This window comes from Camarhynchus parvulus, chromosome 10 (assembly GCF_901933205.1).
Source record: "Camarhynchus parvulus chromosome 10, STF_HiC, whole genome shotgun sequence".
Lineage (NCBI taxonomy): Eukaryota > Metazoa > Chordata > Aves > Passeriformes > Thraupidae > Camarhynchus > Camarhynchus parvulus.
The window spans coordinates 1574236-1600023 of NC_044580.1; the positions used below are offsets into that span (position 1 = coordinate 1574236).

The 25788-nt window shown below is 54.5% G+C and overlaps 2 protein-coding genes and 2 non-coding genes across 5 annotated transcripts in view; 2 read left to right on the plus strand and 2 right to left on the minus strand.

The window, feature by feature from the left end:
* Positions 1-246: 246 nt before the first annotated feature.
* TRNAH-GUG lies at positions 247-318 on the plus strand. Its single transcript has one exon. It is a non-coding gene; the product is annotated as a tRNA-His (tRNA).
* An 895-nt stretch (positions 319-1213) lies between these two features.
* TRNAH-GUG lies at positions 1214-1285 on the minus strand. The gene has a single exon. It is a non-coding gene; the product is annotated as a tRNA-His (tRNA).
* Positions 1286-2560: 1275 nt separating this feature from the next.
* On the plus strand, positions 2561-12866 carry LOC115907492 (sodium/nucleoside cotransporter 1-like). The gene is made up of 19 exons (XM_030955434.1): positions 2561-2682; positions 3441-3563; positions 4742-4868; positions 4998-5092; positions 5422-5513; positions 5899-6088; positions 6406-6547; positions 7278-7391; positions 7756-7833; positions 8157-8237; positions 8571-8651; positions 8792-8917; positions 10096-10226; positions 10415-10583; positions 10759-10956; positions 11446-11527; positions 11999-12097; positions 12538-12649; positions 12743-12866. The coding sequence occupies exons 1-19, from the start codon at positions 2561-2563 to the stop codon at positions 12864-12866; spliced, it is 2286 nt and encodes a 761-aa protein (XP_030811294.1).
* Positions 12867-13456: 590 nt separating this feature from the next.
* Positions 13457-25788, minus strand: part of ALPK3 (alpha kinase 3) — a 32937-nt gene continuing 20605 nt past the window's right edge. For both annotated transcript variants that reach the window (XM_030955229.1, XM_030955228.1), the window contains 10 exons: positions 24634-25633; positions 19026-20868; positions 18032-18179; positions 16835-16962; positions 16540-16575; positions 16148-16422; positions 15732-15820; positions 15279-15496; positions 15034-15082; positions 13457-14883 (listed from right to left, as the gene is read on the minus strand). In XM_030955229.1, the coding sequence (XP_030811089.1) occupies positions 14562-14883; positions 15034-15082; positions 15279-15496; positions 15732-15820; positions 16148-16422; positions 16540-16575; positions 16835-16962; positions 18032-18179; positions 19026-20868; positions 24634-25633 (4108 nt within the window). In that variant the 3' untranslated portion in view covers positions 13457-14561. The remainder of the gene's footprint in view (positions 14884-15033; positions 15083-15278; positions 15497-15731; positions 15821-16147; positions 16423-16539; positions 16576-16834; positions 16963-18031; positions 18180-19025; positions 20869-24633; positions 25634-25788) is intronic.

The window sequence follows — 25788 nt, forward strand, 5'->3', positions numbered from 1 at the left end:
GGGCCGGCCCCGGGTGTGACCAGGGGACAGCCAGGGCCGGCCCCGCTGTGACAGGGGACAGCCAGAGCCGGCCCCGCTGTGAGAGGGGACAGCCAGGGCCGGCCCCGCTGTGAGAGGGGACAGCCAGGGCCGGCGCTCCTCTGCCGCTCCCGCCTCACCCACACCCGGCCCCGCCCCGACACACGTCAGCGCCCTCAGATCCAACTGCCGCCGCGCCCAGCCGCCCGCACAGAGCCCCGGTAGCGCGCCGTGATCGTATAGTGGTTAGTACTCTGCGTTGTGGCCGCAGCAACCTCGGTTCGAATCCGAGTCACGGCATCGCCCGGCGGTACCACGGCACACGGGCTCCGCTTTTTGACTGCTCCCCTTTAGTCTCTGCATTGGTCTATTTCATAATTCAGTTTTGTTGTTCTCTCTTATTATTTTGAACTCAATTTTATTATTTGTAATTTATTTCAAATTTTTATTTACTTTATTTATTTTGATTTAATTCTATTTCATTTTATCTGTTTAACATAATTTAATTTTCATTTTAGTTTTTAATTTTTACTGTTTTATTCTTAATAATATTTTCTTGAATTTTCTTTATTCTCTTCTATTTTTACATTTTATTTATTTATTTACCTTCATGTCATCAAATGTTATTTTTCGTTTTGTTTTTTCTATTATATTTTATTCTAATAGTTCATTTTTTATTACTTTAAATTTAATTATGTAGTTATTTTATTTACTTTTATTTTACTTAATATAGTGGTATAATTTTATTAATTTTTAAATACATATTTTCTTTTAACTTAATTTTAAAATTCTATTTTTATTTCAGTTTTACCCTTACTTTGTACCTCATTCTCTCCTCTCCTCTCCTCTCCTCTCCTCTCCTCTCCTCTCCTCTCCTCTCCTCTCCTCTCCTCTCCTCTAGTCTTATTTTCGTGTATTTTAAAATTGAATTTTATTATTGAATTTATTATTTCTACTTTTATGTTCTTTTCTTCATCTTATGATATTTTCTTGTTTTCAGCCCCTCCGCTCCTTCCCTTCCCGGCGCCCGCGGACCCCCCCGCGCCGGGCCCAGCTCAGCTCCGCAGCCCCGCCGGCAACCGACACAAAAAAAAAGAAAGAAAAATGAAATATTGGTGCGACGTGACAAAAAACCGGAGCACGGGGGGAGGAAAGTCAAAAAGCGGAGCCCGTGTGCCGTGGTACCGCCGGGCGATGCCGTGACTCGGATTCGAACCGAGGTTGCTGCGGCCACAACGCAGAGTACTAACCACTATACGATCACGGCGCGCTACCGGGGCTCTGTGCGGGCGGCTGGGCGCGGCGGCAGTTGGGTCTGAGGGCGCTGACGTGTGTCGGGGCGGGGCCGGGTGTGGGTGAGGCGGGAGCGGCAGAGGAGCGCCGGCCCTGGCTGTCCCCTCTCACACCCGGCGCCGGCTCTGGCTGTCCCCTCTCACACCCGGCGCCGGCCCTGGCTGTCCCCTCTCACACCCGGCGCCGGCTCTGGCTGTCCCCTGGTCACAGCGGGGCTGGCTCTGGCTGTCCCCTCTCAACCCGGCGCCGGCTCTGGCTGTCCCCGGTCACAGCGGGGCTGGCCCTGGGTGAACCGGGAACGGCAGGCACAGCGGCGCCGGCTCTGGCTGTCCCGGTCACACCGGGGCCGGCCCTGGGTGTTCCCTGTCACAACGGGGCCGCCTCTGGCTGTCCCCGGTCACAGCGGGGCCGCCTCTGGCTGTCCCCGGTCACAGCGGGGGCAGCTCTGGTGTGCTGTGAGTGTCACATACGGGGCTGTCTCTGGCTGTCCTGTGCCACACGCGGGGCTGGCTCTGGTTGTGCCGCGAGTGCCACACGCGGGGCTCGGGGACCTCGCCGAGGCGCGGTGAGGCAGCTCAGCCCAGCGTCGCGGCCTCAGCTTTCACGGTTTCGCCCTTTCTCGCTGCCCGGCGCCATCGCGCCCTCGCTCCCCAGCCCTGGGCAGCTCTAGCGGGGCATTGTCCGGACCCGCGGGGCGGAGGCGCGGCCCGGCACGGAGAGCAGTTTGTTTACGGGCGGTGTGTGGCACGTGGTGCCCTGAGTGCCCCGTGGCGTCGCTAATCACCAATGCCTGAACTGACTCCTGCCAGCCCCGATTTGGCACCCTCGGAGCCACATCACCGCTCCCTGTGCAAACAAAGAGCGGGAGGTACCGGCGGAGTGCACAGACCTGGGCATAGGATTCCCAACATCCCGCGTGAAAAGGGGGTTTCGGACACACAGTGCAAAGGGACGCATTTGTTGGCTTCCCCCCCATCCTTCTCGGGGACCAGGGGACATGGTTTCATGCCACTGAAGCCTTGGAGGCCGTGTGTGGCACACTCTGTTTTCCTTTGGGAAGCATTTCCTGGGGTGGGGTAAAAGTTTGATTTCTACTTTCAATATCTCTCCTGCAGGCTCGTTCTGTCAAGGGGGAAAGTCCCGCGGCTGCCCTTCCTTTGGATGGCACGGTGCCCTGCGCGGCCACGCCGCTGGGCTTCCCCTGCCTGCCCTTGCCCGGCCCAGCCCAGCTCTTTGGACCGAGCTGTTAATGGGTAACCGGACACGGGCCCGGGAGCTGCGGGCCGGCGGGGCTGACGGTGAGTGCCGCGGGACGGCGGTGCCAGGGCGGGGGAGCCGTGAGGACACGGAGGGCACGAGGCCACCGGGGGTGTGAGGACTGGGGGGATGAGGCCAGCGGCGCGCAGGGACACAGGGCAGGGGGTGCCGCGGCCACGCTGCTCCAGAGGCTGCGGGGGACGCAAGGAGCAGGAGTGAGCAGGGACACAGGTATGCAGGGGGCACTGGGGACACCTGTCTACTCCCTCCCTCATTATCTCCCGTCCGTGTGGTCCTGCTCCCGAGGGGACAGCAGCCAATGAGACTGCACCAAAACAAGAGATTTTGGGGCTGGCAGGGTGGGGGACAAGGAGGTGGCAGCAGCCCTGGCAGGCACTGAGCCTGAGATGGTGGCACAGCCAGGGACCTGGGGTGGTCCTGGAACTCCATGAGATCCTGGAGGGGTCACTGAGCCCAGATGGGCACTGGGGAGTGTCCTTGGAGGGTGATGGACTTGGGAGGGGGGTCCTCCTGATCTCTGCCAGGGTCCTGGAGAGACATCCCTGAGCACCAGGAGCACCAGCTATGGTGGAGGCCCTGGGTTCCCACCATGGCCCTGGGTCCTGCCCTGCTGGAGCCATGAACCCAGGGACACACTAGGGCCAGGACACTCCAGTGGTTCCCCGTGGTGGCTCTGCCAGCCTGTGGAGCCCTGGCCACTCCACCCTCAGCTGCCATGAGGTCCCATGATGAGGAGGATGTTCTCCAAAACTCGCCATCTTCACCTGTTGCATTTGGGGCTGAGTCTTTCCCTTCAGTGGACACTGAGAGAAACTGGCGATGACCCTGTGATCTCCTCCTTCTTCACACAGAGCTCTGCAATTCTCCTCAAAGCAAAGACAACATCTTACTGCCTCTGTCCTCACACAGAAGTGCTTCTACAGTCAATCACTGCCTCGCCTGCGACTCTCTGCTCTTCCCTCATCCTTCTCCAGGTAGGGGAACTGGGTGGGTGTCCAAATGGGATGCTCCAAGGGTTCCTGCCCTGGCATAACACTGGTTCTTCTGGGTTTGCTGGACCAGTTCTCCCAGTATGATTCTCTTTTAGGACCAATCCCTATGCAAACTACCAGTTATTCCTACCCCTCGTTCCTTCACTGTGTTAATTACCAGCATGAAAGGATCTTCTTCCTCATCTTACTTGGTTGTACCAAGACCTTTTGAGGATGAAGGATACTTTTTGAAAAATCCCTCTTGCAAAGATGTTGCATTGTGATCTCAGGGTTTACCTCACAAACCCGGTCCCTCCCCTGATAATTCCCTCCCAGGTGTGTCAGTCACCTTCCTTTCCCTGGAGCACTGTCTGTCAATCCTGGAATTCCAGAAGGGTGTTGAGTGATTGGCAGATTCAAAGGATGCCTTCTACCCCTGGGGGGACATTGGGCCATCCAGGTGTCCTTTGTCCCTTGAGACCTCCCCTCCTGTACCTGGTTGGTGGATCCCTACCCCTTCCCTCCTCCCCTTCCTGGGGTTAAAAGGAACAGCAACCACGGGGTCAGGGAGTTCTGTTGCTGGATTCAGAGGCCCGCGGGACAGGATAAAGCTCTGGATCAAAACTCTCCATCAGAACCGACTCCTTTCCTTCACCATCACCATAAAGCTTCTCTGCCAGAGGCTCCATCCTGCCACCACCAGAGCTCCTGAAGGCCTGGACTTGGCCCCACGTGCTCAGCTGCAGCATCCAGCCAGCCAAAAGTGTCTCTGAGGTGAAAACACCACAGTTGCCGCTATTTGGTTCAGCACCAAGGGCCAGACAAGGTCAGGCACGCCCTGTCCGGCTATATTGGTATTATTCCAATACAAAGAGGCTCACAGAGGCTGGTGGACACTGTCACCAACTTGGAGGGGGAGTACCAGCATTCCCTGCTGCATACAGTCCTCTCCAATAATTCCTTGGAAGCACAGCAAAGACCTCTCTAGAGTTACAGAACAAGGAATGCAGCCCACCAGCACCATGGCCTGAGGACCCTACAGGATGGTCCCCTGATGTGCTGGGGCAGGACCTGCTCTGAATACTGACTGCCAGGGGTGTTCTCCTCTCAGGGCCCCAAAACTGAAAAGCAGAGTGGGACATTTGAGCTTCCCAGAGGTGATCCCATTTTGCTCTCCCCAGCCAGCATCGGGCCCTCCCAGGGTTTCCTGTATACACTGAAGCAAGGGAGCTCCTGGAGATGGAAGGAAACCAGATAACCCTGGACAGCCTTGACAAGGGCACAGATAACCCAGCTTTCAGCTTTGAGGTAAGTTCCCCTTCCCTTCCCTTCCCTTCCCTTCCCTTCCCTTCCCCCTTCCCTTCCCTTCCCTTCCCTTCCCTTCCCTTCCCTTCCCTTCCCTTCCCTTCCCGGTGCTCAGTTAATGATGTTTTCCAGGGAGAGAACAGACACTATGAGGAATGTGGTGGTCCACGCAGTGAGAACCAAGAGGAGAGAAGAGAAAGGAAAGGGAGATTCTCCACCTACTGCAGGTGGGATGATCTGCACAGATATGTGAGCTCTGCCGGAGTACAAACCTGGTTTGGGAGCAGAGTAGGATGGAATTGAGGTGGGGGCAGTGACTGATGGCTCTGTGTGGCCCTGTAGGGTGCCACTGGCAGGTCTCTGTCCCCATAACAGGTGATGGTGAGCATGCTGGGGTTCCCACCTGTACCACCTCCTGCTGCTGGCAGTGCCCAGAGGGAGCCACGCTCATGGCCTGGCTCTGGTGGGTTGGTGCACTTGGGGTGGTTTGCCTTGGGCTCATCTTCCCTGTCCATCTTCTGCGTCTCTCCTGTCTCTGGCATGTGACTCTCCCCAGGAAGGCCCTGCAGCCAGCATCCAAGGCACAGCATTTCTGCAAGGCTCATGCCAAGGTGCTGAGAAGAGTTGTCCTGGGGCTCCTTGTAGTAGGTGAGGACTGAGACTCCACATCCCCACCCCTTTGGCTGGCTGTGCCTCCAGACTCCGCTGACTGAACACTGTCCAGTGTGTGGAGGTTGTATCCACTCCCAGCAGCCTCACTGCCCCCTCCTCACCCCACCACTGCTGCCCAGTTCTACCTTCATTCACCTCACTGTCCCCCTGCCCTTTCTCCACCTGCCCAAAGGGTTTACTGTGCCCCTTCTGCTCCCTGCTGGGGTGGTGCTCTTAAGCTCTCCTCACACAAAGATGGGATCCTCAAGTGTGGCCAGGGAAGGATGCTGGGAGGAAATGACCCTCATGGCTGGCCCCAGTGAGTTATGAACCCGTGATCCTACAGCCCTGATGTTTCTGACTCCCAATGTGCCTTCTCCAGCCTACCTGTGCTACTTCATTGCGGCCTGTTACCTCAACTTCCAGCGAGCCCTCCCCTTGGTGGTGATAACTGCTGTGGTTGTCTTCTTCATCTGCTGGGAGGTCTTCCAGAAGCACTGCGGGGCAAAGGTTCTGCTTCTCCTCCGCCCCGTTGGGAAGTGCTTCCAAAAGGCCTGGCCGTGGCTGAAATGGTGAGTCAGGAGAAGGAAGGGCCAGATCCCTCCCAGCACCTGGGTTCCCTCCCATGGCTCTGCATGTGCCAGGCTGGCACCTCACAAAGGGCGAGCATGGCCAGCCTGGGGACCACTTAAAAGCATTGCAGAGATGTCTGTCTGCTCTGCCTCGGTAGTGATGGCTGTTCACCGCCCTCGCTTGTGCCTAAGCCCCAGGTTTCTGCAGATACAGGGACCTTACAGTGGCAATTCCATCACAGTGGGCTCCTGCCCTTCATGAGCTTCCCTCCCGATGGGGACATCACCTTGCTGACAGTCTGGGGTTTCCTCTGCAGGCTCCTGTGGGTGGCCCTTCTGGCAGGCCTGATTGTGTGGCTGGTTTTGGACACTGGCAGAAACCCAGAGCAGCTCATCTCATTAGGTGGTTTCTGCTTTTTGGTGCTGTTCCTGTTTGCCTGCTCCAAGCACCATGGTGCGGTACGTGTTCCAGCTGTGACCTGACCATCAGGCCCCTTGCAGGAGGTGAACACCCAGCACTGGAGAAGCTCTTTGTTCCCCCTGGTATCCCCTTCTCTGGAGGAAGCAGAAGCCCAGCAGAGCTGGGCAGAGCTGGGTGCAGCCTGAGGAGCTGAACTGGTTGGATGGATAGACCCCAAAGCCACCTCACTGCTCTTTGTACCACTGCTCTCCTTCCCACTTCCCAACCCAGGGCTCCCCTGCATGCCTCTGTCCTGTTTTCTGCCATGTCCCTCATAGCGGATGAGACCCAGAAGCCCAGCACCTGACCCACACCTGGGCTTCAGGAGCCTTGGTCAGAAGTGATTGAAATCCTGGTGGCTTTCAGCCCAAACTGCTGCAATGCTTTGGGCAGTCTCTCCATCCTGCTCCTCTGAAGGGTTATTGAACAAACAGTTTCAATCTAGCAGGTCTGTGCTACCAATCATCATAAGGTCTTTGTGCTTGTATCCTGGGTCAGCCTGGCAGGTTGTGTTCCAGCCAGTTCCAGAGTCTCACCAACTCATTTCTGGCTCTGTCACCAACCCACATTTGTTGGTTTCTGTAACACTTTATTGGTCTCCCCATGACCTTCACGCTGGGGCAGTGTGTGGTGTTTGTCATGTGCTGCTGTTGCAGCAGCTGGAAACCAGAGGGGGAAGCCTGTAGGCCTTGGAAACATTTCAGCTCCTGTTCCGCTTTTTGTCCCCAGGTGTCCTGGAGAGTCGTTTTCTGGGGTCTTGGTTTGGAGTTCTTACTCGGACTCTTTGTCCTGCGAACGACTCCTGGCACACAAGCTTTCCAGTGGCTGGGAGACCAGGTCCAGGTACTGCATCTACTCATCCCATCCTGTGCCTGTACCCTGAGATTACCAGGAAAAGCAGAGTGTGGCATGGGGAGGGGACATGGCAGGGATTGCATGCTCGGGACTGGAGGGCAGCCAACTCTCCCCTGGTTTTCTGCAGCAGCCCAGAGCCCTCGGTGTGCTCTCCCTTCCAGGCTGTAGCAGGGCCCTGTGGCTTTGGGACAGCCCACCAGGATCCCCATCTTAGGCCTCAGAGGGGCATTCTCTGGTGTGCAGTGAAGTGAGCTGTGGGACTGGGGGCACAGCCCCTCATTAGGCAGAATGAGATATCAGGGAAGGACCTGATGGAGATCTCTGTCCTACAGTGTAACTTCTTCCCTTGCAGTACTTCCTGGGCTACACCACAGCTGGCTCCAGCTTTGTCTTTGGGAACACACTCATTGAAGAAGTCTTTGCCTTCCAGGTCAGTCAAGGAATAGAGAATGGGGCATGGGGAGGTTTTCTTCTGGTCTGCCTCTTTGCTGGGTCCTGGAGAGCAAAGTGCAGCCAGATCTGCTGTGGTAGAGCTCAACCATCTCAGAGATGGATCTCCTTCAGCTGTGTATCCACCTGTGGACTTCCTCAGTGCCACGGAGGACTTGCACTGGTCCCTGTCCCTCCTGCCAGCCTGGCTGAGCGTTGTGGCACCCCAGCAGCGTGGGCTGTACCACACCATGCCCAGCCTGGTGCCCATGGGCGCTGGGATGTGTGGCTCAGCTCTCCCTTAACCCTGTGCCTTGCCTGCAGACCCTGCCCATCATTGTTTTCTTCAGCTGTGTGATGTCCATCCTCTACTACCTCGGGGTCATGCAGTGGCTTATTCTCAAGGTAGGGCCTCACTCCTTGATCTGGGATGGCAGTGGGAAGGGGAAGAACCTGTTGGGTTCTCTGTCTACTATGGTCAGCTGAGAGATGTCCCAGAAAAATTGTCATGGTACTAATTTGGGGTGATTTGTCCTGCTTAAAAGGATAGACACAACCCCTGTCTTTCTAGCACGTCCTTCTCAGAAAGCTTAAAAATCTGAACCCTAGAGCTGATGTCTCCACCTGGTCTGGAGGTGCTTCCCAGGATTACCTCCTTGCAGGGGCCAAGCAGTGCCTGGCTTTGTGGGTATGGTGGCAGGGTGCCTGGGGCCTCACAATGGCCTTGTCTTTCCCCAGATCTCCTGGGTGCTTCAAATCTCAATGGGCACCACTCCCACTGAGACTCTCAGCGTGGCAGGCAACATTTTTGTGGGACAGGTAAGGTCCTGGTTTGGCAGCAGCTCCTCAGTGCTTGCAGCTGAGCCTGCCCTAGAGAAAGGGTCTTCTCCCTCCCTATGAGACCTGTGGCCCTGTATGGTCCCATCCTGAGGACAGCAGGGTTTTCTCCTCCTGCACAGACTGAAGCGCCGCTGCTCATCCGCCCATACCTCGCAGACATGACCCTGTCAGAAATCCATTCTGTGATGACTGGTGGCTTCGCCACCATCGCAGGCAGCGTCATGGGCGCCTACATATCCTTTGGGGTGAGTGCACGAGCAGCTGGATCCACATGTTCCCTGCCACAGGCTACTGACATGCAAGAACTGCCCTGGACTTGGGGATGAGGGAAGACCCCCAGCAGGTGCCTCATGCTGCCCTTCCCTAAGCAGGATGAGAGCAGGGTGTCCAGACTCACCTTGTCCCAAAGACATCTGATCCAGCCCCACCTGGCCTGGCCAGAGCCCTGGAGCCCTGCCAGGTAGAAGGCAGTGCTATGGGATCCCCTACCCTGTGTCCCTGCACAGTGTGCAGAGCAAATCCCACAGAACCACGGGATAATATAGCCCAGAAAGACCCTCTGGTGGGGGGTCTCTGATCCACCCTCCTGCCAACTGAGGTTATGGCAACTGAGGGGATGCCCAGGACCTTGTCCAGGTTGGTGGTGAACATCCTACAGATGGAGATCTCCCCCAACCTCTCTGGTTTACCCCACAGGTGCCTCAGACACAAGAAACAATTTTTCCTTATATTCAACTGAAACTGTGTCTGTGATTCTCACCTTTTCACTGGCTGTCACTGAGCAGTGTCTCCCCTCCAACCCCCTTTTAAACAGAAACAGCAATACCCAGGCCCCCCTCCTCCCAAGGGAGGAATCCCTGCTCCTCCAGCATTGCCTGGGCACGTCTGGCACCAAGCCTCCAGGGATGCCCTCTCCAGTTTATCAGTGCTTTGAACAAACCTTTCCCTTAACCTGCTGCCTGAGCTCCTGCTATTTAAACATTAATTAGTGTCCTTAAATGGGGAACCAAAGGTGAAAAGTCAGAGAAATGAGATGTTGCCAGGGGAGGGCTGAGGCTGGGAGCTTGGCCCTTTATCAGCAAGTAGAAGGTAACAGCGTTATTCAGCATATTGCTCTGATACCAATAAAAAGGGACAAGGACGGGACAAGAACCATTAAGTCAAACAGCAGGGGAGATTTACATCACCAAGGCTACAATCGCTGCAGCTCCAGCAATTGCCTCCATGCAGGCAAGTTGCCCCATGTGCATGGCTGCTTAGATGGGAAAACAGCCAATTTTCCCACCTTCAGCAAGTGGAGAGCCCTGAACTGCTCTGAGTGTCACTGGCTGATGCCAGGCACGTGCTGGAATGCCCTGGGGTGGCAGCTCACGGGGCGCAGCCTTGTGCAGAGGTGCCTATGCCTCTGGTGTGCACGTTGCAGATTGATGCAGCATCACTGATTGCAGCTTCTGTGATGGCTGCGCCCTGTGCCCTCGGCATGGCCAAACTTGTCTACCCTGAAGTGGAGGAGTCCAAGTTCAAGGGCAAAGCAAGCATCCGCATCTCCCGAGGGTGAGTGTGAGCAGAGGGGCAGTGCAGTGGGGCTGCGCGTGTCCGTGTACTGCGGGGAAGCCGTGGTGGCACTTCGGGGCACACGAGGCTGGGAGGGCCTGTGGTGTGCACACATCCATGGAGTGAGCACTGACCTGGCATGGGGGATGCCCAGCCAGATGAATACATTGGGGTCCTTTTCCATGCAGGGAAGAGCAGAACATCTTGGAAGCTGCTAGCAATGGGGCTGCCAACTCCGTGGGGCTCGTGGCCAACATTGCAGCCAACCTCATCGGCTTCTTGGCCGTGCTGGAGTTCATCAATGCTGCCCTGCGCTGGTTTGGGAAGATGGTAGACATCGAGGGTCTTACCTTCCAGGTATCCCCAAGAGCTGGCAGATCCTGCATCCCCCACCCATCCCCACCTCTGCCCCCTGCCTCAGTGGGCTGCTGAGACCCTTGCTGGGTTTTTGGTGAACGCTGGCAGTGGATGTCCAATCTGGCGGCCGTGCAGGTCAGCTCTGAGTCATTCCCTTCTGGGATGCTTTTCCCAGGTGATCTGCTCCTATGTCCTCATGCCTTTGGCCTTTCTCATGGGGGCAGACTGGGCAGACTCACCGCTGGTGGCTGAGCTCCTGGGGATCAAGATCTTCCTGAACGAGTTTGTGGCGTACCAGCAGCTGGCCACGTACAAGAAGAACCGTCTGATGGGCCTGGAGGAGTGGGATGGGAGCCGGAAGCAGTGGATATCTGTGAGGGCACCTGCCACCCTGCCAGGCACAGGGCAGGGATAGAGCCAGCTGGAATGGGGCATGGCACCTGGCTGGGCAGGTGGTGGTGGGCAGGAGAGGATCATAGAACCATTTAGTTTGGAAAAGTCCTCTAAGATCATTGAACCAAGGACAATGGTGCTGGGAGTGGGAGGGCACTTATGCCCAGTTAGACTTTGGTGTTTACTAATGGCTGGGTGTGGGAAGAAGGAGTCAGTGAAGCCCTTTCCCATTTATCCTGCTCCTTGATGGAAAGATCATGGTGCTACAGGGGCCCTTGTCCCCCCAGCCCAGCCTCTTCCACGAAGAGCCTTCATCTTTGCTCCCAAAAACAGCTGACAGAGAAGGGATTGGGGTGGGGGACTTCTCTCTGTCACGTCTATCTGGGAGCTCCAATGTGGTGCTCAGCTCTGGGTGCTCTGGGGCTGCTCCTGGGCAGACATGACTATCTCCTGCTGTTGTGCCCTCCAGGAGCGAGCCGAGAGCATCACTACCTTTGCCCTCTGTGGATTTGCCAACCTCAGCTCCCTTGGCATCACGCTGGGAGGCCTGTGTGAGTGTGCCTGGGCACTCTGGGAGTGGGATCCTGGGTCGGGGAGCAAGAGCTCAGCTGAGGCAGGAGGAATTTGCTGTCCTCAAGCCTCCATGTTTGGTCTCTGCTAGATAAAAACCGGGATTTGCATGAGGCAACCAGGATGATTTTGCACTGTACCCATGGGCAAGCCTGGGTATAACCCAGCCACAGGGGAAAGAGCAGAGAGACTCCTGTGCTGGGGGTGCTCAGGGCTCTGGTGGATCACCCATAGGTGCTGGGTGGGCACAGATCTCTGCCAGGACGGACAGACAGCAGACTGGGTGCTGGCTGGGATCACCACATCCTCCAGACAGCAGGGGCTGGGGTGGGCAGGGCACTCAGGACTGAGGCAGAGCCAGCTCAGGACTGAGGAGGCTATCATGATGTCCCTATCTGTCCCCCACGCAGTGTACAGCAGGAGCTGACCCCCTGTCTGTTTTGTCCCCACAGCTTCCATGGTGCCCCAGCGCAAGAGTGACTTGGCCGCCGTGGTGCTGCGGGCCCTGCTCACTGGCATGTGTGTCTCCATGCTCAATGCCTGCCTGGCAGGTAGGTCTCTGCCCACTGGCAGCAGGGCCAGAGAGATCCAGGGAGGGGCAGGCACAGGGCTGAAGACCCCACAAATGCAGCATTCAGGGATGGAGGTGGCTGGCCTGTCTCCCCACGGCTCTGCCAGAGCCTTCAAACCCTGCTCTCCCCTCATGGCTCTGCCAAGGGCACACCAAGCCCAACAGCTCTCCTGGGGCCCCTCATCCTCCTCTCAGCTGGAACACTTCAAGGGCAACTTTTGGAGTATGGCAAGGAGCTCCCTGAAGTCTTGGGGGGTGAGGTGGGACCTGCAAAGTCCCAGGTACAGGATTTGCAAGCAAGTATAGTCAGGGCGTGGAACTTGTGAGTAGGCGTGGGGTACAGAGCTCACAGCTTGCTTGCGGTATGGAATTTGGATCCATGGTCCCTGTTAAGTCCCAGCAGAAGACCTTGTCCCCCAGGTCTCCTCTACGTGCCAACAGAGGTGGGTGACTGCGCCATGTTCTTCAGCACCACCAACTTCAGCTCGACCAGCTACACCATGTACACCTGCTGTAAGCAGCTCTTTGCCAGGTGGGTGTGAGGGAGCCCAGAGCCATCTGGTCCTGCCCAAGGACCCAGCTGCTGGGGCAGCAGCTTGTCCTGACCCTGTGTCTCTCCTTCCAGCTCGGTGCTCCAGAATGGGACTCTGTCCTTCACGGGATCCTGGGCTGAGCAGGCAGGGAGCGTGCTGTGGCTCAAGGAGTGCTGTGCATACTACAACCACACGTCCTGTGCATGGACATTCTAGAACTGGGGCAGCACCAGGGCCTACAAGGCCTATCCCCAAAAGCAGAAAAAACCCCAACAGAAACCTGAGCATCTGGTCTTCTCCACTCCAGTGCCGACAGACAGCTGCGTGCACCCTGCAACCTGCACCCTTAGGTGCTGGCCCTGCGGACACAAGAGAGCAGCTCCCAAATAAATTATGGCAACCCTCGTGTGCTTGTCCTCAAATCCCTTCTGACCCCTGACTATGGCTGTTGCACATAGCACAAGGGCCTTTGCTGGGGCTGCACCCCATGCCCACTGCAGACTGTCTGCTGGCAGCCTAAGGCTCTGACCCCAGCCCCCCTCTTCTCCCCCACGGGCCATGGATGGAACACAAAGCCAACCCACTGTACTTGGGTGCAGCTCTCCCAGAGGGACCACAGTGCCAGGAACAGGCCAGTCCTTCTCGCTTTATTGCACTCAAGAGCACCCAGTCCCAACGCAGCCGCGTTATGTACATCGGTACCTTACAGTCACCCGAGGACAAAGGACCTGGAGCCCAGAGCACACCACGCTCCCAGCCCAGCCCCTTCTCTCCACCAGGCTGCACTGAGCCACTGCTTGGGACCCCATCCTGCAGGGTGCTGGCACCCAGCACCCTCCTGCAATGCCTTGGGGAAGGGGAAGCTCTGCAGGGTGATGGAGCAGACAGCTCCTGTGCCTGTCCATCACTGCCTCCAGCCAGGGGCAGCAGGATTTGGAGCGGGTACTGCCAGCTGCTGCTGGAGTCCAGCATGTGCCAAGCAGGGGTGATGCTGAGCACCAGATTGTGCTGTGGGGCTAGGGCATACAGGGTCTGTGTATGGCAGGGGGGCAAGGAGCAGTGATTCCTGTGGGCTAGACACCCCCACGTACCAAGGCAGAGCCTGGTATGGAGGGGAAGTCGCCCCTTTGTCCTGCTCCCTGGTATCCCGTGTGAGGTAGAGCATCCTTACCATAGCACCAGCCACCATCCAGAGCAGCACAGCCACCCTCAGCAGCCACCCAGCAACGGGGTGGGAGACTTCCCTGGGAAGCAGGGGAAGGCAGGGGTGCAAAATCCCATCCCTATGCAGCTGCTGTGGCAAACACCTGCCCTGGAACCAGCCAATACCCCAGAGCCCCACCCCATAGCAGAGGAGCCCTGCAGCAACTGCTGGAACCCTCTGCAGGAAAAAGGGTGTGCCAGGGCACTGGGGACTGCCTGGGCACTGGTGGGGTTCTCATCCTTGACAGCGCTGGCAAGGCTTGGCCTGGTCACTTTATGGGTACACAGAGAGGGACATGAGGTGCTGGGAACCACGAGGGTGTCCAGGACTCCCAGTTTGCTGGGGAGCCAGGCAAGGACATTCTCCCTTGAGCCTGCAAAGCTCGAGGGAGAAGCTCTGCCCGTGCCTTAAGGAAGGCCTATGGAAAGTCGAGAGAGGAAAGCGAGTCCGAGCATGGAGAGGCACACGGCCCCACAGGCTCCAGCAGCAGCTCCTGTAGAGAGGTACTGGGCAGGTGGCCTGGGGCTCACAGCCCCCGTGGCCCGGCCCAGCCACTCACAATTAGCACACACCACACAATGCAAGCGCTGCGGGCCGGGCAGGAGCCCCATGGAGAAGGCCACTGCCAGGGTCTCCCTTCCCACACTGGTCATGTGCTGGGCCCAGGCTGGGGGCCAGAGCAGGACTCTCAGCTGCAGCAGCTCTGACTACTGTGGGCAGCCAGCTCTGTTGCTCTCTCCTGACCTGGATCTGCAGGCTGTTGAGGCCTCCCCTGTTTCTGCAGCTCTCCGGGAGCTCTTGGGGCTCACAGAAGCCTTGCGGGTGCTCTGAGGACTTGTCAGCACCTTCTTCTGGAGCTGGGGGCTGGACTGGGCAGACTTCCTGCCCAGGCAGGGACTCTTGGAGCCCTTGGGCTTGGCTGGCTCCAGCATCTTCAGGCCCAGGATGCTGCAGTAGTGATTGCACTTGTGAGCGGCCGGGAACTGCTCCAGCAGGGAGGGAAAGCAGCTCTCCTTCAGCCCCTGGTACCTGCCAACACAGCTATCCTCAGCTCCTGCTTTGCACCAGGAGATGTCCCACCAGGGCAGGGAGGTGAGGATGGAGCCTGACCACGGTTACCACCATGGCAGAGCTGGGGACAGCCAGGGCCACCCTGCTCCAGAGCTGGCAGTCACTCACCCTTTCAGGTTGGTAGCGATCCGCACGTTGGTCAACTTCCAGCCCACTCCTGTAATTTAATAGGACAACCAGTCTCTGTCCAGAGAAGGACAGCCACCAGTACTAGGGGCATGTCATTGCCCTGGGTAGAGGGTTCCATGGCATGGGGTGGGAGAGAGGCAGGAGGGCAAGCCTGGGGCTTTTCTTTCTTTCCCAGGCTGGAGGGTGGTGATGGGCCATGGGCACTACACAGGAGATCCCCTTACCTTCCATGTCAGTCACAAGGATGTTTCCATTTGTCCACTGGTAAACCCAATGCTGGAAAGTGCAGCATTTGAGCACAATCTCCGAGGTGCCTCGTGCCACCAAGCTGCCATCTCTCTCAGTGACACAGTACTGCTCGCAGGGCCTGCCAAGGTCCTCCTCCATTGTGGCATAAGGGATGTTGTTGGCCGGACGATAAATCAGGTACAGAGGAATTATCCTGTGTGGGAGTTCACAGACAATGTCAGCATGGTGAGCTCTCCCTCCTCTGCAAGTGGAGATTCACATCACAGTCTGCAACCCTGGTTTTTGCCTTCCTCCCAGTATCCCTTCCATTTGTGGGAGTAGAGTGCACCGCCTTTGGGATGCCCCAACACCCACAGGGAAGCTTCCCACCGTCCCCTGCAATGCTCTGCCAGGGCATCAAGCCAGTGGAGCTGCAGCACATCACTTACTCAGGCACTGCTCCAAAATCAGGGACTGCTCGTGCCTCAGCAGCAAAGATCTTGCAGTACTCACGACTGGAGTTTTGGACTTTACATTCCTGGAAGTGCAAACAGAAGAGTCAAGAACCTGTTCCATCATGCACCATTGCCTCCCTGGGACCACTGCCAATTGCTTCCCTGTCCTGGTGATCAAAGGGTGATGGGAATAGTCCTGAGCAACTCCACATTGCTCAGATGGAAGAGCTGAAGCTAAGAATGGCAAGAACATGTCCAGCCCCCTGGCTAGAGCACCCCAGAACATTTCAAAAGTGGAAGGAAATAGCAAAAATGGGCACAGAGCTGGGGACTGTCTGGGACCAACTCACACACAGGTGGGGAGGGTGAGAGGGAGAAAGGTGGATGATGGCCCACAAGGGGAGACCCACCTGGATGGTGATATCATAGTTCTTCTCGATGAGGCTGTTCTCATTCTTGGTCCCAAAGACGATGAAGTTGTGCACTTTGATGACGCAAGTGTGGCCGGACTCGAAGACAGGCTCCAGGCCGTAGATGGCCCTGGCGCGGCAGGCCTTGCGCAGGAAACCAGCGCCCACCTCCAGGTCCTCGCTCACCACGCGCCCGAAGAGCTTATCCCCCCAATAGCCTGCATCAGCCAAACCCTTGGCAAACACCATGGGTGTCATCTCGATCTCCTCTCCAACTGGTGGGAGGAAGAGCTGGTGAGGAGGGGACAACATGGGCACATCCTGCTTCTGCCCCAGAGCTGCCTGCCCCGCTCAGCAAGGGGCAGAGTCACAGCTCATCACGTGGCCCTTACCTTCAATCTCTTCGCGCAGGATAAATCCTGACAACACTAGAGGAGACAGAAAGCAAAGGGGTGTCAAGGTCCTGCCATGATCCCACCTTGCCCCATGCACTTGCACAACTAGGGATGGCAGGTAGGATGGTGGGAATCAGTTGGCACACAGAGGCAGAAGCACCTCACAGAGGTGGTGTTACAGAATGTGCCAAGGCTCCCTCACTGCAGCCTGGCACCAAGCCTTCTCTGCAGTTGGCCACACTGCCCCACAGCACACCCAGGAAGCTGTGAGAGGCTCTTGAGGGCTCCTCACCTTCTGGGCTGAGCAGGAAATCTGTGGAGTCAGTGCCATACTCGTTGCTGATCACACACCGATAGACTCCGCAGTCCTTCTGCGATGCCTGCACAACAGCCAAAGCTGCCTGGCCCTCATCACCAGCACTGGAAAAGAAATGGAGCATGGCCACATCCCTGTGTGGTGGTGGGGCCACATGGGAGCCCTGCAACAGGCACTGTGGGTGGGCAACATCCTGCCCTTGGGGGGATGGAAGAAGGCTACAAACAAAGCCATCCCAAGGGCAGCCCAGCTGCTCCCCCAGCATGTCACAGCACCACAAGTCCTGCCCTGTGCTTTGTACTAGCAGAGATGCTTATCCTCCACGCAAGCCCTGCAAAATCTGGCCAGGATTGAGCTACAGACTGATAAAGGTACTTGTCCCTGAGTGAGGCTGGGTCAGGGCTTCACAGAGAGCAGAGGTGGGACCCTCATCCTGAGACCCACTGGCTGAGCAGGCTCTGCTCTGGTTTGCTGGAAAGCAATGGCCACTCCTTCCCATCTCGCCCAGGCCAAATATCTGCCCCAGGAGACAATTTCTACTCCAGAATCACCTAACTTAGCATCAACTCATTATAAAGGGAGCTCAGGGGACACCAATGGCATCAGGCAAATCCTAACTGATGTGGATGATGCTCCTACACAAATCCTCTGGGCTTGAGAACAAGCTGCTCTTCATAGTAGACCCAAAGGATACAACCAGCCACCCAGCTGTCTGAATATGCACCATCAATATATGAACTATCCCCGTGCAAGAGCAGTGCCAAGTATGGATAGAGAGGGCACAGCCAGAGCTGCTTTTTCCCAGCAGTGGCTGCATGGAAGACCCTCCCAGCTCTGCTGGGAGGCTGCCACCCTCATGTGGATCCTTTGGGGTCCCAGTTTTGCAGTTCAAATCCAGCTCTTGACTTTTGTGATGGGCATAACACCTTTTCTGCCCTTCCCAAGGTTTGGGTACCCAAAGCAGACACTCCAGATGGAGCATGAATAAGATAAATTTGTCAGGAACTCCCCATTTGGGCAATCCTTCCCTCTGTGGGCACTGATATGATGAAGTGCACAATGCACTGTGCCATGCACTGAGCTTCCCATGCTGCCTTGGCAAGAGTGACACCTTCACCCCAGCAGGGTAAGGAGCAGGATGTGACAGGTGACAATGTGGAACTGACAGGTTACCTCCTTTGGGCTTCAGCTACAGGGATCTCGTCCTTGTACCACGTCAGCTTGGAATCACTCAATATATTGAAGAACTGGCACCAAAGTTTCAGGTTTCCTGATGCATCAGAAAATTGTTCTGCTCTGATCTTACGGACCACCTGTGGAGCTAAGGGTGCAAAAAGATGGGTGGTGAGAGACAGAGTGCTGGCTGCAGCTCTGGGGACAGGCAGCCTACACCCACACTGCTGCTCAGGGCTTTGGGCATCAGTGTATGTCAGCACATGTAGCTCTGCCTTCCCCAGGGAAGGTCTCAGAGCTCTCAGAGATGAGATACAAGTGGTACAAATTTGCTCAACAGTGCAGCACTGCAATACCCAGTGAGGCTTGGCCAGAGGAAAGGCAGAAAACCACTATGGAATATTAGAGGAAACATTCATCTATTGAAGGAGGGATTTATCATGGTCACCCTTGCTTTGCAAGAGTGCTGATTCCTGTGAGAGTATCACCTGGTTCCCTGATCCCCAGGATTATGCCTTTTTTAATTCGATGCCACAAGGGATCAAATTAGCATTGACCACAGATGGAAGAGGAGTGTGTGCCCTGTGATGCCCACTGAACCATGGAATCACAGTTTGGGTTTGAAGGGACTTTAAAGACCACTTCTTGCCATGAGGAGGGACACTTTCCACTCAACCAGGATCCCCAACCAGCATCAGGCTTGATGAGGCCCAGAATACAGAGACCAAAACCAAGAGTATTCTATGATCCCTGAGGCTGAGGAAGCCCAGGCTGTAAGAGACAACCAGTGTCAGAACTGCTGCCTCTTGCATTCCTCATCCCTCCCTGCACTGGGATAGAAGTCTCAAGGGAGACTTTTGGCTTTCACACAGCCAAAGGCTGATGCTGAAAACCCTACAAATGTACAAAACTCATGTGGCCCCAGCTGACTATTACTGGCTCCCTTTGTAGGCAACAAGGGAATGAGCTTCATAGGGACTCTCTCTTCCCTCACCTTTAAATGGGTTATTAGTACTCTGGGACTCTGCTGGCTGTGCTTCTGGCTTAGCATCTCCAGGGACCTCTTTGTCACCGCCGGTGTCACCTGCAGGCTCCTCGTACAGCTTGGGAACCTCCAAGGTGGCCATCTTCCTCGTGAGGGTTGGAGAGCACTGCTCTGAGGGAGAGGATGGAGCTGGGGCAGGAGAATGCAACAGGGATGCATTCTTCCTGGACTGCCGTGGTGAAACAGTTGGACTTCTTGTGTGGCCCACGCTCTCTGGGCTTGCCTCCTCTTCCACCCCCACCTGTTTGGGTTTGGGCAGGTATATTTTGCGCCGGGCCCCCAAAGCGAGCTCTTCTGGTGTGGCACAAGGTAGCACTGCCAGAGGGTCAGCAGGGCTCTCTTCAGAGCTCACTGGAGGCAAATCAGAAAGATGAGGAGCCACTTCTGCTGTGGGCATGCTGCCCACCACGATGGAGGGCACTGAGAGTGGGGGTGGCCCCTCGGCCTCAGGAGCCCCCCAGGTGCGTCTCTTTGGAGGCACAGGCCTGCAAGCCAGCATCTCCTGGCTGGTGACAAACTCCTCATTAATCATTCCTGTGATCCGTCTGGATGTCCTGGGGGTCAGAGGCAAGTTCTCTGCTGTCTGGAAGAGCTGGTTGTTTTGTACTTTTTCCAAAACTTTCCTTGAGGTGCGAGGGCTAAGGCCAGCAATGCCTATCTCTGGGATCATGCCTTCCCCTGCATTCGGCTGCTCCTTGTCCCCAGAGTCAGTGTCCCCTTTTGTGGCATCCTTACTGCTATCTGACATTTTCAGAAGTAGCAGCAGGTAGTTCTTTAAGGACGAAACCAGGTTTTTGTGCTGCATTTTCTCCTCCACAGACATCTCCTGAGATCTCTCAGAGCTGGACAGGACCAGTGGTACCTGTGGCTGAACCTCAGAGACTCCTTCCCAAGTCCCTGAAGATGCTGCTGGTTCCTGGCATGGAGCTGTGGCTGTCAAGAGTCCTCCCTCCTTCCCCTGAGGTCCCACAGGCACTGGCTTGGCATTCTCCTCCTCTGAAGTGATGGCTGAAAACATCTCTCGTGGGGAAGATCCACCTGTCCTTGTGATTTCCGTTCCTCCTCTTGCAGGAGGCAGCAGCTGGGCTCCAGATGGGACCTCTCCTGCAGTGGCCTCCATCCCTGGGCTTCTGTGAGATGCCAGCAGTGCCTCCTGAGCCACTGATGGCCTCACTGCAGGAGCAGGAAGCGGCTCTTCCTCGGCAAGAGGAACTGCAGCAGGAGCTGCCATTTCATTTTGGGTGTTCTGATGGCCCAAAGGTGTCCCTGCTGCCTCCCTGTGCACAGCCCCAAGACATGGCTCTGCTGCTTCACTCCCTCCTGTCCTCACACCAGGATGGCTCCCAGACAGCTCAGCTCCTGCCTCTTTGCTCTTCCCATCCTTGACTGTCTGACATGGGGTTTGTTCAAGAGGAGTGTTTTCTCCAGGTTCTGGAGGAGTCAAATTTTTTAGCAATGATTCTTCCCCACCTTGGCTGTTGTTCTCTTGATTTAACAGTCCTTGCTGAGTCTCTCTGCCCTCAAGAGCATGGGAATGTCTTTCTGCCTGTTTCCTGGGGGGTGGGTGTTCCTTGCCAGACTGCACATGGTCTGGAGAACGTGCTGGTGGCTTTGGTGGCTCCTGAGGCCTAAACCGAGGATTTGTCCTTTTCACAGCCCCCCTGGTTTCCTGGCAAACAGGCACCTCGTTCCTGACCTCCTCTAGCTTACTGCCTTGCTGACTGGTCTCTTTGGTTGGACTGGACACTGGATGCTTTAGGTCACCAGGAGACTGTCCAACTCTTGCTGCAACCTAGTTAAAAAAAAAAGGAAGGAAATTAGCATCATGTTACTGCCTGGGTCTGTGCAGTTGTATTTGTGGGCCACCTGTACCATACAGCATTGCCCAGCTTCTTGAATCATGGGAATTACCCCGATACCAGCGTTACTTTGTCATCCAGGGTCTTCTGGTTTCACCATCATCCCAGAGGAGTAGGTCCCAGCTGTCAGGCTGTACAAAATGTTTCTTCTTTTACTCAGCTCCAGCCCTTCTGCCTTTCAACACCCTTGCTGCGCACAGAGGCAAGAGATCTGCCTTTCTAAATCATTCAGTGGCTTTTAATCCAATCTCCTCTGACTCTGCGCCTTCCCAAAGAACGAAACTTTCCCATTTTTACCAGCCACTGCTGACACCTTGCATAATTCCCTTGCTGTTTCTGCAGACTGAGTGCTCCCCTACGTGCACTGTGAGATGGGGCAGCTGGCATGTCACACTCTATCAGGATGAGGCTGCCCAAATGATTTACAGGGAAACCATACACCCTGACGTTATCAGCACTATTCAGCCATTCTGTTTCTCTGACGTTTGGGAAGCTCAAATGTTTCCGACCGCAGCTGCACCCAGCAGACGTGTCAGCGAGCTGCCTGCTGTGATGGCCAAGCTTTATCCTGAGGAGAACTGCCTAAATCCTCCAGCCAAGGAGCACAGGCTATTTTTGTAGGGGAGGCAGTGATATCGTGCGTGCCCGCTCTGCCAGGCTGATGCTCTGGGAGTGTCACCAGGACAATGGCACAGGGACAGGGCATGCCCACAATGGGACCCTGTCACCATTTTCTGAAAAATCCTCCTTGCCCAGGATTTCTCCCCTGGGAAGCTGAGAAGCCTCAGAGAAAAAGGAAAACAATATTATCTTATTTGCTTCTCATGTGTTTTGCTGCTTGGGAATGTGGTTGCAGATTTATCTAACATATTGAATTGTTTTAACTTAATGGCCAATAATGGTCCAGCTGTGTGGATGCTCTAGAGAGAGTCACGAGTTTTTCTTTATTATCTTTTAGCCTTCTTGATTTTTTTTCTTTATCCTTTTAGTATAGCATTCTATAATATAATATATAATATAATATAATATAATATAATATAATATAATATAATATAATATAATATAATATAATATAATATAATATAATATAATATAATATAATATAATATAATATAATATAATATAATATAATATAATATAATATAATATAATATAATATAATATAAATAATATAATATAATTATAAATTAGCCTTCTAAGAACATGGAGTCAGATTCATCATTTCCTTCCCTTGTCTGGGGACCTCAAAAACACCACAGGACCCCCTTCCACCCTGTAGGATCTGCTGCTAAGGATTTTCTTCTGAGGTTCCTGACTTGAGCGTTAAGCCCCCCAAAATGAACACCATGGGAAAGGAGGGCTGGGGCACTTAAGATCTCTATTTCGTGCTGCTTTTGCTTCATTTGGTAGCTTGGGGAAAAGAGGAAAGGTAAGAGGAAAAGAGGAAAAGAGCAAAAGAGCAAAAGAGGAAAGGTAGGAAAAGAGGAAAAGAGGAAAGGTAGGAAAAGAGGAAAGGTAGGAAAAGAGGAAAAGAGGAAAGGTAGGAAAAGAGGAAAAGAGGAAAAGAGGAAAAGAGGAAAAGAGGAAAAGAATTCTCTCAGCAAGCCCCTTCCCAAGCAAATAAATCGAATGGTTTGGGTTGGATGGGATCTCAAAGTCCATCTCATTCCACCCCTGCTATGGGCAGGGACAACTTCCACTGTCCCAGGTTGCTCCCAGACCCGTCCAACCTGGCCTGGAACACTTCCAGGGATCCAGGGGCAGCCACAGCTGCTCTGGGCAATTAGTGCTAGGGCTTCACAACCCTCTCAGCCAAGAATTTCTTCTCCATATCCCATCTGACCCTGCCCTCTGACAGTAGAAAGCCGTTCCTCCTTGTCCTGTTACTCCATGCCCTTTTTCAAAGTCCTTCTCTAATTGTTAGGGCATGAGTATTGAAGGGTGGAGGAAGCACCCATTAGAGGCCGTTCCTACCCATAAAATTCAAGAAATATAATAAAATCATCAGTTTAAAATTTAAGCAAGAGTGATTACCATGCCAAACTGGTTTCTTCTCTGCTCTTGTAGAGGATGATGTTCAGAGCCTGGGTACACTCTGGCATTTTGCTACAGATAAATCCAGCTCAGAAGAGAAGTCCTGAGCATAAGGCCCAGCTATGTCCCAAGGCTAGGAAAACACTCACCTATGACCTTTCTTTTTTAAGAGAAAGAATAAAAAAGAAATAGACAAGTAACCCCTGTCCTGCGGGGTAAAAATATCCTGAAACATGCCTGGAACCCGCCTTAAAGGCTTTAAATCAGCTTATTTGCTCTCACAAAAGCTTGAGGACTTTCCCCAGCAGCACCAACAAGCTGATGCATTCAAATTCAAATCAGAAGCATTCCCTTTTGTCTCCTCAAAGGCACACCAGCTGACAAGTCACAGTTTTCCCTCTGTGAATAGGGCTTTTAAAGAGAAAAAAATCTTGATGCATGTCAAAGGCTCAGGGATGACAGCCCACGCCTGCTGCACACCAGCATTTTTCCATCTTTTTTGAGAGCCAGAGCTGTTAAAATGAGCACAGAGGGGAGAAACAAATGGCTTTGCCATGGGCTGGCCTGATCAGCAATAATTTCTGCAGCAGCATGTGATCCTGGTGAGTCAGGATGAAGATGAGTTCACAGCACTGTGCAGCAGCAAGGCCAGAAACCAGGTGTGCACTGCAGAACACAGCAAGTTCTTACCAGCAAAGCTGCACCCACCAATGGCCAACAAAATTTAAGAGAGAAAGAAAGGATTTTTGTTTCCACCGGAGCACCCATCAGTCCCTTATACATTGTGGATTTTTCCATATTCTGAAATACATGCATTACCTACCAAGTGAGAGGTGCTGCACCCAGAGCCTTGTCTTTGCTGAAAGTGTGCACCTACCACAGCCCAAACTCCAGATCCTGACAGCACCTGCAAACTGGACTCAGAGAATCCTTTATGATAGAAGGGGTCAATAAAGAAAAATGGGGGGAAATTACTCCAGTAGCTTCCAGTCTAATATTTTCATGGCAAATACTTCAGGTTAAGTGACAAAAATAGCAGCTGACTAAGAGATGCTCTGAGGGTCAGAAGCAGGTGCTGTGCCCAAGCACTTCATCACCACCACAACGAGTCTCCCAACAGAGTTTTCCCAACAGGGATGGATGAAAAAAATAGTCCAGATCTACTGTATAAATGTTGCACTGTAAACAAAACTCGAGGCCCTGAGGGTGCAGCTCACCCATACCTCATCTGCATGGGGGGCTCCTTAACTAAAGCTTCCTTGTTGAACTGAACAGATGCCATCACAAGGCACTCACTGTCAGCTATAAATACCCATTCAGTGCTCCCTGCCGACCTGATCTGAAAACATTCCGCATGAGGTCAGCCTGCTGGTTAAACCGGAGAGCCCCAGGCCACCGGGACCAGCTGCTCGAATGGCCCCGACTTACATCTCTCAGCACCTCAGCTGACATTTGCTTGGAGATGGGGTGGAAGCTCTGCTGTCTGGGCTCACAAAATCCAAAGAGCCCTTCTGGGTGCTTTCACCAGTGGAGACCTGCAGAGCCTGGGCAGCAGATCCCGTCGTGTGCACGGAGCCTCCCAGGCCCAGTGCCACGACACAAATGCACAGCACGGATATTTTCTTGTTGCCACCCCTACAATGGCTGCTGTCTCTTCTAGTTACCTCTTTGTTTCCCTCCAACTTCTGTTCTTGCTGCTGGCCTCTCTGGCCCTCCAACACCTCAGAGGCCAGTGGAGCATCCTCTGTCTGTCTGCTGGCTGCCACAGGCTGCAGGACAGCCTGACTCCCGGCCTCGTCCTTGGCTCCCACCTCCTCCTTCCCTGCCGCTGGCTTCACTTGCTTATCAAAATACATGTCCTTTAAAGAGAAGTACATGTCATCATTAGGTTTAATGTCCTGTTTCACAGCTTTCCCAGGCTCTTTGAGTTTTGGACTGGTTTCCACTTCTTGATCACTTGCTGCTCGCAAACGCGCATTCCTGCGTAAGGGGACAGGAGGAGCAAACCTGGGATTTGAAGACTGATTGGCCCTGTCTCTCCCACTTTCTTCTCGCTTAGAAACCTCTTGTTTTGGTGCTGAAGGAGCCTCCACCTTCTTTTTCTTTTTAGCTGCAGAGTCTTTCGCCCCTGGCTTGGTTGCCAAGTCCTCCACTGTCTCATAGATGTACGTGAGAAAGCTGTTCCCGTTCTCCTCCCCACTTTCCAAAGTGGCATCTCCATTGGTGGTCACCTCTGCTTTCAGAGGTGCCACCAGTTTGTTTGGGAAGCCTGGCACCGCACTGAGTGGCTGCTCCTTTGTCTCAGCAATATCCTTGTGTAACCTGGACTGTGAATCCGCCACGTGCACTTTTGCTGTGTCTTCCTTCTCCCATGAAGAGTCTCCTGAGCGGAGGTTCTGATCTCGAGCCAGCCTCCGCTTCCTCTGGAGCCGTTCAGGGCTCATTCCTTGCAACTTCTCCACCTCCACATTTTCTTTCCCTCGTTTCTTGCCTTGTTCTATTTCTTGCATCTTTTCTTCAGCCTTTCTCTTGATTTTGTCAAACCACTTCTGATGGATTTTGAACTCCGTCATGGTTCCCACTTCCAGCACACCAGAACAGGACACGATGCCTTTGTTATTTCTAGCTGAGGCCTGGTAAATGCCTGCATCCTCTTCTCGGCACCTGGAAATCAAAAGCTGTGTGTGAGACCTACCCATCCTCCTGAGGATGCCTGCTGGACTCACAGGCATGCATGTTCTCCTACTTCTTGCTCCACAGAGTCCAGAAGATGTGGCCCATAGGTGCCCACAGGGCATCTGGAGGCCTTGGGCTGGCCT

What these genes read in the sequence shown, in the direction of transcription:
- LOC115907492 (XM_030955434.1), top strand. Translation starts at nt 2,561, where the DNA reads ATGGGTAACCGGACACGGGCCCGGGAGCTGCGGGCCGGCGGGGCTGAC. An exon ending in GCTCCAAGCACCATGGTGCG is followed by an intron (nt 6,548 to 7,277) that starts GTACGTGTTCCA and finishes TTTTGTCCCCAG; the next exon opens with GTGTCCTGGAGAGTCGTTTT. An exon ending in AAGAAGTCTTTGCCTTCCAG is followed by an intron (nt 7,834 to 8,156) that starts GTCAGTCAAGGA and finishes CCTTGCCTGCAG; the next exon opens with ACCCTGCCCATCATTGTTTT.